Here is a 9,249-nt window from a genome sequence, read left to right as displayed (position 1 = left end):
ATCATATAGTTTCCAAGATCTGTTTCTTGCTCTGTAATTTTTCCTTTTTATAGACTCCTGCTCTTGCATGTTTGATGATATTGATTATAGCTTTTTTTTTCTTCTTCCTTCCCTTTTTTCATTCAAAGTTCCTATTTTCTTATTTGTTTTGAGCTATGTCATGTTGGAGGCTTTCCTTAACAACATTGTGAGCCTTGGTTTTCTGATCATAGACTGAGGCATTAAATAAAAAGGAAGTTGAATTCTGAGTGTGTGAGTAGGGGGACTAACTGTTCTGTTGTTTCAGATGCTGTTGTTTATTCCTAGAAGAATTCTCTACTCTCCTTTTAGAATAGGAGAGGGAGGGGTCAGGCATGAGGCAATGAGTGGAAAGCAGGTATGCATAAGGTCTGCAAGTTTTGGAGCTGAGAGTTACATGTGATCTGCTGGAGGTAGGGGAGAAGTTTTAACATTCAGCAGGGAGGGCCTTCACTTACTCCACCCTTTTTTCACTTTGGAACTCTGTCTGGTCTACTTGGAATTACGCTGAGTCTAGAGTCCCTGAGTTTGGAGCCACACTTGTTTCTTGACTGGATAATCTTGATATTGAAATGTTTTCTATATGAATTTTAGATGTTTATTTTGTTTTTTTCTAACCTATCAGGTGGTAGTTGAGCTCCTACTTTGTCACCAATTCTCCCACATCCACACCTTTTGTGAATTTTCTCTTGTCAATTCCAATTCAGTTGTGTCCTCTGTCCCATCCAGATTTACTTCTGCCCCAAATGATTGCTTTGCCTGTAAGCTAATAGTGTTTGTTTAAAACATGATCACACATTGCCCTGTGACATCTCATGCTGTTATCTTTTCAAGTTCATTAGTTAATTTATGTGTACATTCATTAATTCACTCAGAAGTCATCTTGTGAAGCACACACAAAATGCTAAGTGCTGGGCAACCCGAGACTACCGAGGCAAGTTCACTACCCCTCTGTTGAAAGGGGAAGAAATTCTACATAAATACCTATTTGATTCCATGTGCTAAGCACAATTATATGAACTTATGGAACCAAAGAGGAGAAACCTAATCCAGGCACAGAGGAGTTACAGAGAGGTATTGGAGATCTAGCTGGAGAAAGAGGTTAGGCCAGATCATGAGGACCTTGAATGTCATGCTGAGAATTTTGAATTTGAGTCCTCAGATAGTTGGGAGCATTGAAGATTTTAAACAGAGGTGTGACATGGTCAGATTTCTATTTTTTAAATAGTTATTTAGTTATTTATTTATTGAGAGAGAGACAGAGAGCAAGCTGGGGAGGGGAAGAGAGAGATGGAGACACACAATCTGAAGCAGGATCCAGGCTCTGAGCTGTCAGCACAGAGCCTGACGCAGGGCTTGAACTCACGAACTGCGAGATCATGACCTTAGCCGAAGTCGGATGTTTAACTGACTGAGCCACCCAGGTGCTCCAGATTGCTATTTTTGAGAAACTAGGCTAGCATGGAGGCTGTTTGGAATAGGTGCAAGCCTAGAGGCTGGATGATCATTTAGGAAACTGTGACAATAAATCAGGTGAGTGACAATAAGGGCTGAAACTGGGGCGCCTGGGTGGCTTGGTCGGTTAAGCGCCCGACTTCGGCTCAGGTCATGATCTCACGGTCCGTGAGTTCGAGCCCCGCGTCGGGCTCTGTGCTGACAGCTCAGAGCCTGGAGCCTGTTTCGGATTCTGTGTCTCCCTCTCTCTCTGCCCCTCCCCTGTTCATGCTCTGTCTCTCTCTGTCTCAAAAATAAATAAATGTTAAAAAAAAAAAAAATAAGGGCTGAAACGAAGTCCTTGGTCATAAAGATGAAGAGGAGGGACTAAATTGAAGAAAGAACTGGCAAACTTGGTTGATCAATAGATCAACCAATCTATTCATTGGTGAAAAAGTGGGAGAAACTGAGGGTGGCTTCCTACTTTCTAGGTGTCTAGATATGGATGGTGGTGTGACCAAACAGTTCTAAGAAAAGCAGATGGTTGTGTCCAATAGGCAGTTGGATTTTGAAGCTCAAGGGAGAGATCTGAAGTGGAAAAATAGATCTGAGAGTCATTGGCAGGGAGGAGGTATTTAAAATCATGAGACTGGTCAAGTTTCTCCAGGGGCGAGTATAGAAGAAGAGAACTGGACAGAGGATAGAATCCTGGGGAACACTCACATCTTAGAGGTGGGCCGGGGAAAGCCCACGAAGGAGACAGTTAAATAATATTAGAAAAGTATAAGGAGGGAGGGGTGCCTGGGTGGCTCAGTCGGTTAAGCATCTGACTTTTGATTTCAGCTCACGTCATGATCTCATGGTTCATGGGATCAAGCCCATATTGGGCTCTGTGCTGACAGCATGGAGCCTGCTTGGGATTCTCTCTTTGTGCTCTCTCTCTCTCTGTCTCTCTCAAAATAAATAAACATGCTTTTAAAAAAGAAATGTGTAAGGAGAATCTGGAGTGTTTGGTACATAGAAAGTAGAATCGAAGGAAGGAGAAATCAGCATTGTCAAAATGCAGCAGAGATTTCATGATCTCATGAAAATGGGAATTAATTTGGCCATAACAAGGCCAGGTATAGAGGAGTAGAAAGGTAGAGTTGGAAATCAGGCCGCACAGTGGGGTAAGGTATAAATGGGAACTTATCAGTTTCTACTATATGTAGCTTGTTCTTCCAGGAATATGAGGGAGAGGAGGTGAAGATAGAGCTTAGGTGGTATTTCTCCCCCAGCTCAAATAATCTCAAGCATCTTGAGAGAAAATTCTAGCAATGTACCATGTGCACATTTATAGTCAACGAATATTAGATAAATAGATCTAATAAAACCTTTAGGTTTTTACTTAGCCTTTTTTCCTCTTGAGTGTCATAATACTCCTTTTCCTTGACCAAATTTTTCTCTTTAAATTAGTTCCTTCTAGCCTACTCAGTGCCAGAAAATGTTTAGGTACTGAGAAGCTCCCTACGTAAATCTCCATGCCCCATTTTGAGAAATTGGGCTCAAGCCATTTCCTGCTTTGGTCATTAAAAATAATAATAACAGCTGTTGTTTACATAGTAATCAGAATTCCATCAAGAAATGCTGTGTACACTAAATCTAAGTTATGTTGTTGTTATAATCACTAGTATTAGAATAACTAGATGGCCTTGTTCATCTGTAAAAAATTTAATGTTGTTTAGCTAAGGTATAATAAATTGGAGGCTGGACTTTTGGAAAGCAAAGGTTGAACTATGTACCCTGTGGGTGCTCCTTAATAGTTCCTGAATGACTAATGAGTTATTGCCTAGGCCCTAACACAGGTGAGATGACTGCCAGAGAAGGCAGAGTGGAAAAACTGAACTCACACAAAGGACCAAATTGAAGGATTCTTAGGGAAGTGTCAGTGTAGTTACATCAGGTGCACAAAACTGTATTTTGCACATTCTAAAGTCCCTTACAAATCTGAAAGGAAAAATGATAATTATCAAGATAATAAAGCAAAATCCAGCAATCCCACTTCTGGGTGTATATGAAACCATTATCTTGACAAGGTGTCTGCACTCCCATATTTGATGTCGCCTATTCCCAATTGCCAAAGTTTGGAAACAACCTAAGTGCCCAACAATGGCTACATGGATAAAGGGGGTGTGGTATACATATACAATGGGTTATTATTCAGCTATGAGAAAGAAGGAAACCCTGCTGTTTGCTACAACATGGATAGGCCTTGAGGGCATCATGCTAAGTGAAATAAACCAGAGAAAGACAAATGCATGGTTTCACCTATATGTGAAATTAAAAAAAGAAAAATAGGGAGACCTTGGTAAAAGGGTATAAAGCTTCTAATATAAGATGAATAAACTCTGAGGATCTAAGGTATAATATGGTGCCTATCGTTGGAAACACTGTATTGTAAAATTGAAATTTGCTAAGGGAGTTGAACTTAAATGTTCTCACCAAGAAGGAAGAAAGGGTAAATATGTGAGATGATGGATGTGTTAATGGACTTGATGGGGGGATCCTTTCACAATGTTATCTGTATACCAAATCATTATGACATACATTTAAAATTTTATTAGTCAATTATACCTCAATAAAGCTGAAAAAACAATAAAATAAAAAAGAGTCTTATATAGTGATTGTTTCTGATTACAAGTTTGCTAAATTTGTTGTGGGCAAGAGTTCAAATCTTAGGAATGGAAGCTTTCATCCTGAGAATATTGACAGTTTTAAGCTCTCCCAAATTACAGGCTTATTGCATCAGGGTGAAATCCGGAGCTGATTCATGTTCAGATTGCTTCCTTCTGCAGTTTTAGGCTTTATTGTTTAGTTTTTCCATTTTCATATTATGTCTCTTATTTTTGATAGATATTTTGATATCTTCAAATATTAATACTGTAGCCAGTATTAATATATATTATATACATTAATATATATAATATATATATAATATAAAACATTCATTCATTTTACAAACACTTGCAAAGAGAAGCTTTGTTAAGGTATTGAGAGTCACAGGTATGTTTGTGACATAATCCCTGCTTAAGAAGTTTAAAGAGATTACGATTCAGTTGTAGAAACATGAAGCAGAAATGTCATCAAAGATCACCTGCTAAATTCCATGGGGTGTCTCTCCATGTGCAGGGATTGGGCCTTCTGTATCTTCATATCTGTAATGTCAAGCTCAGTCTGGCATAGAGTAAGTTTATTGAATCAAAACTCATTTAGAGACTGGAAATGGGTGAAGAGGAAACCAAGAAGACCACATAGAAGAGGGAATGAGTGAGCTGGGTTGGGCCCTGGAGAGATAAATACATCCGTACACAGGTCTGATGAAAACAAACTTCCTAGGTAAAGAGGGAGATTGGATTAATAAGTGATGGACAGACCATAGGTTATGGGCATTGAAGTAAGAAATAATCTGAGTTTGAGTCTCATCTCTATCATACCATGTGACTTTGAGTAACATATATAAACTTTCTACGCTTATTTTTCTCAGCTAGAAAACAGAAGTAAAACCTATTTGGGGCCTACCATATCCTAAGCTACTTCATTAAATGGTGGCTTTTAAAAAATGACATACCAAAAAATTTTTAATTTGAAATTTTAATGTGTAAGGTGTTGGGAAGCTTTCCAGTTTCACCATGAAAATTTCTCCTGGGGGGGGGGGGGCTTTTAGACTAGACCCATGGCTGGGATTTATAGGACATGGCTCTCTCACTATCCAGCTCGCCCCTTGCATCGCCTCACTCTGGGCCTGTTTCCTTCTATGAAATGAGAGGGTAGTTTCCACCTGTGCTGACTGATACAGTAGCCACTCGCCACATTTGACTACGAAATGTGGCTAGTTTGCATAAAATGTACACCAGCTTTCAAAAACAACACATAAAATATGGATAATTTAATATTGAGTGTATTTTGAAATGTTTTGCACATATTGGGTTGAATAAAATAGATTATTAAAATGAACTTCACCTGTTTCTTTTTGCTCTTTCGATGTGACGACTAGAAACTCTATTATGCAGCCCTGGTCTAGGTTATCACTCATAATCCCTTTCAGCTTTAAGACTGTCAGGGACACTGTGGATGCGTAATTGGTACGGTTTGACTTCCTCGTCTGGAAAGACCGAAGGATTGGCCGGGACTGCGCGGGGTGGGGCGGGCCCTGCGGGGAGACCCAGACCCCTTGGGTTTCTCGCTCGCTCGCTCGCGCGGTGGCGGCGGGAAGGACCCCCAACGCCCGCGCTGGGGTTGCGGCGGGCGCGCCGGGGCCAGGCTCCAGGCACCGGGCGTTGGGGGCCGGGGACGGGCGCGGTGCTCCGGGCGGGGCCGAGCCGGGAAGCGGGCTCGTGCGTCAGCCTCACGCGCGGGGAAGGAAGCCGACCCGAGGCCCCGGGCGGCCGGAGCGGGCGCCTTGGCACGTCCGCAGGCTCAGCCGGGAGGTGGCGGCCGCTGAGAGGCGGGAGAGCCGAGGGCGGGCCTGGGAGGCGGCCGGGAGGTGGGGCGTCGCCGGGGGCCGGCCCGCGCGGGCTTCATCAGCGGACGCGCGGCCTGCGCCCGAGTGCTGGGACCGGGAGGGGCCGGGCGACGAGCGGCCAGAGCGGCTATGGGCCGCCGCTGGGGCTTCCTGATCGGCCTCGTGGGGGCCGTGTGGCTGCTCGGCTCGGGTCGCGGTGGGCAGCAGCCCCCGGAGACGGCGGCGCAAAGGTGCTTCTGCCAGGTGAGGGTTGTGCGCGGCCGCGCGGCCGCTCCCGGTGCTTCCCGCCTCCGCCCTGCGCTCTGTCCCGCGCACCCCGGCAGGTGAGGGGCTAGGAGTGCCTCTGCGTCTCCACCCGCCGGGATGAGCCCCCTGAGCTTCTGCTCCCTGGCCGGGCTCAGCCCTCTGCGGCTTGCCTGGCGTGGTCTGTACAGGTCTCCCACCGCAGCCTGGACGTCAGCGTGCCCTCCGGCGCTTCGGATCCGTTGTGGGGGGAGAGGTGTGGGTGCATGCTGTATGATTTTACCGAGTTGGTTTATACATCTTTGTTGGTCTTCCCTGCGCGGGGAGGGCGTGCACACTGTGCACGCTCACTCAGTATTTGTTATTTTCGCGGAACCTGGGTCTTCCTAACTTCTAACTTGACCTGGAACTGCGTACGATGTGTTCATGCTAGGTGCCTTCGCCATCCTTCCTGGGCAGGGTACGCCTTTGTAGGGTGGGGGAGGCTACTTTCAGATGTCGTTGTCAGGCAGGAGAATCGTTTCGTGAGGCTTTACTGTTTCTAAGCCCATCTGCCTTGTGTTTTTGAGGCCGCGGCTTGCAGTGCCTCCTCGCCCTGTGTGTCCTTTCTATTTACTAAATGTAATGAGATTCTCTTACCGTGACACCCATTTGGCTGGTCTGAATTGGGAGGATGAGCCTTACCCCCCAGCGCACAAGTTTGACTACAAGCTTATTATGATCATGAGATGTGGGTTCCTTGAGGAAAAAAAAAAAAAAAACATTAAAGAAATCTAGAGGTTTTCTGGTCTACGTGATCCTATATTTTAATACAATTACTCTTAAAGTCACGTTTTGGTTGGCTTCTGTTGATAAAAATTACATTTTATACAAAATTGAGGTAGGCAATCCAAATTTTTCCTTTTAAGTGGATTTTACTATTATTTTTTTTTTTATCAGAAATAACATTTGTGTAGGGACAATGCTACTCTTTCACAGAGGAAAGAAACAGCTTTACATATTATGGGAGGAAGAACTGTCTCTTTCACTTTTATATTCTTGCATCCTGTCGTTTTGCTGAATGATTTGGGAGTTGAGGTGTTATCTGGCTATGAGTAAGAGGTTAAAAGGAAATTGCTGCTTTCCAACTAAGATGGGAAAGCTCCTTTAGGTTGCAAACTGCATACAGTCAAGTACTTAAAAGGAAGAAGGTTCATTTTTCTTCAGGTTACAAATATAACATAACACAAAGTGTAAACATTTAAAAATAAAGTAGAAATAAGAGACTTCAAAATAAGGTATTTAGTGTTGAAAGAAGATGTCCAATATAACATTTTCAACTATAGTCTAGAGTTTTAGATAATGGAATAAAAGTACATGTTGAGCTTTCAACTTTCACTTTCCTCTCCAATAACCTTTTTAGATATCTGTTTAAAATTGGGGAGTTTTACATTTTTTACACTTTTTTCCTTCTGATTAGTATTTAAGCTTCCTCCCCCCCCCCCCCGTTTTGTAACATTTTCAAGATTTGAATACTCCCCAACACAAAAATCTGTTAGATCCCTTTCTTTTCCATTTAGAACAAAAGTGACAGGTTTTTGTTTTTTTTTTAGAATCAACTTTAAAAAATAATAAATTGAGGGTCCCATAGTAAAAAACAAATCTAAGAAAAATTAAAAATGATCTATTTAAATCAACTTAAGAACAGAGACCATCAATTTCAGTTCAATAGACTGAAAAAGAATGCATTTTAGTTCTACTATGGTCAGTAATGGAAGAGATAGGGGTAAGGTGGGAAATGGGGAGAGGGAACAAGCAATAACAGATATGAATAGAAAATTGGAGACAAGCATATAGATGTGAATGGAAACGAGACACACACACACACACAGAAATAAAGGAAATAAATGGTGGAAGAAAAGATAAGGGGAGATGAATGGTGGAAATTATTCATTCAACAAACATTTATACACAGTGTGTATGTTGACCTGAGTGTTTGGAATATAGAGATAACTATGGTGTGATACAAGTTAGTGAATAAAGTTCTTTGGAGATTGGGGAGAGGCAGAGATCCTAAGCATTTTAAAAAAACAAGTGAGAAGGGGTGCCTGGGGGGCTTAGTTAAGCATTCAACTTCAGCTCAGGTCATGACATCACAGTTCCTGAGTTCGAGCCCACATAGGGCTCTGTGCTGACAGTGCAGATCCTGCTTCAGATCCTATGTCTCCCTCTCTCTGCCCCTGCCCTGTTCTGTGGTCTCACTCTCAAAAATAAATAAACATTAAAAAAACAACAAGTTAGCAGGGGTGCATGGCTGACTCCGTCAGTAGAACATGTGACTCTTGATCTTAGAGTTGTAAGTTGGAGCCCCATGTTGGTTGTAGAGATTACTTACAAAGTAAAATCTTAAAACAAACAAACAAGTCAGTAAATATTGCTAGACACTAAATCAAAAACTAAATGTTGACCTAACGTTTAGAAATACAAGTTAAAGGGGCATCTGGGTGTCTCAGTTGCTTAAGCAGGGGACTCCTGCTTTGGGCCCAGGTCATGATCTCATGGTTTGTGGCTTCCAGCCCCGAGTCAGGCTTCAGGTTGACAGCTTAGCGTGGAGCCTGCTTAAGATTCTCTCTTTTCTGGGGCACCTGGGTGGCTCAGAAGTTTAAGCATCTGACTTCGGCTCAGGTCATGATCTTGAGGTTTACCAGTTCAAGCCCTGCATCGGACACTCTGCTGTCAGCACGGAGCCTGCTTTGGATCCTGGGTCCCTCTCTCTGCCTCCCTCTCTCTCTCTCTCTCTCAAAAATAAATGAACATTAAAAAAAAAAAAAAAAAAAGATTTTCTCTGCCCATCCCCTGTTTGTTCTCACTCTCTCTCTCTCTCTCTCTCTGTCGAAATAAGTAAATAAAACAAAAACAACAACAAAAAACACAAAACCCTGTTTAAAAAAATATTTCAAGTTAAAATCTCTCATTCTCTTTGCCATACCCAATTAGCTGCAAAGTTCTGTTGAATCTGTATTGTTAATAGACTTTTTCTCCCTGTCTGTTGCCACTCTCTCGCACCACTTCTA

General features: G+C 42.7%; 1 protein-coding gene across 1 annotated transcript in view; it reads left to right on the top strand.

Annotated features, from left to right (window-relative positions):
* The first annotated feature begins 5,926 nt into the window (after nucleotides 1-5,926).
* Nucleotides 5,927-9,249, top strand: part of ERO1A (endoplasmic reticulum oxidoreductase 1 alpha) — a 43,556-nt gene continuing 40,233 nt past the window's right edge. The window contains exon 1 of the mRNA XM_042943249.1: nucleotides 5,927-6,196. Within this exon, the coding sequence (XP_042799183.1) occupies nucleotides 6,083-6,196 (114 nt within the window). The 5' untranslated portion in view covers nucleotides 5,927-6,082. The remainder of the gene's footprint in view (nucleotides 6,197-9,249) is intronic.

The sequence above is a fragment of the Panthera leo genome, chromosome B3 (assembly GCF_018350215.1).
Source record: "Panthera leo isolate Ple1 chromosome B3, P.leo_Ple1_pat1.1, whole genome shotgun sequence".
In the NCBI taxonomy this organism is placed as follows: Eukaryota; Metazoa; Chordata; class Mammalia; order Carnivora; family Felidae; genus Panthera; species Panthera leo.
The sequence above is the reverse complement of the archived record's forward strand: the minus strand, read 5'-3'. Positions and strand labels throughout refer to the sequence as shown.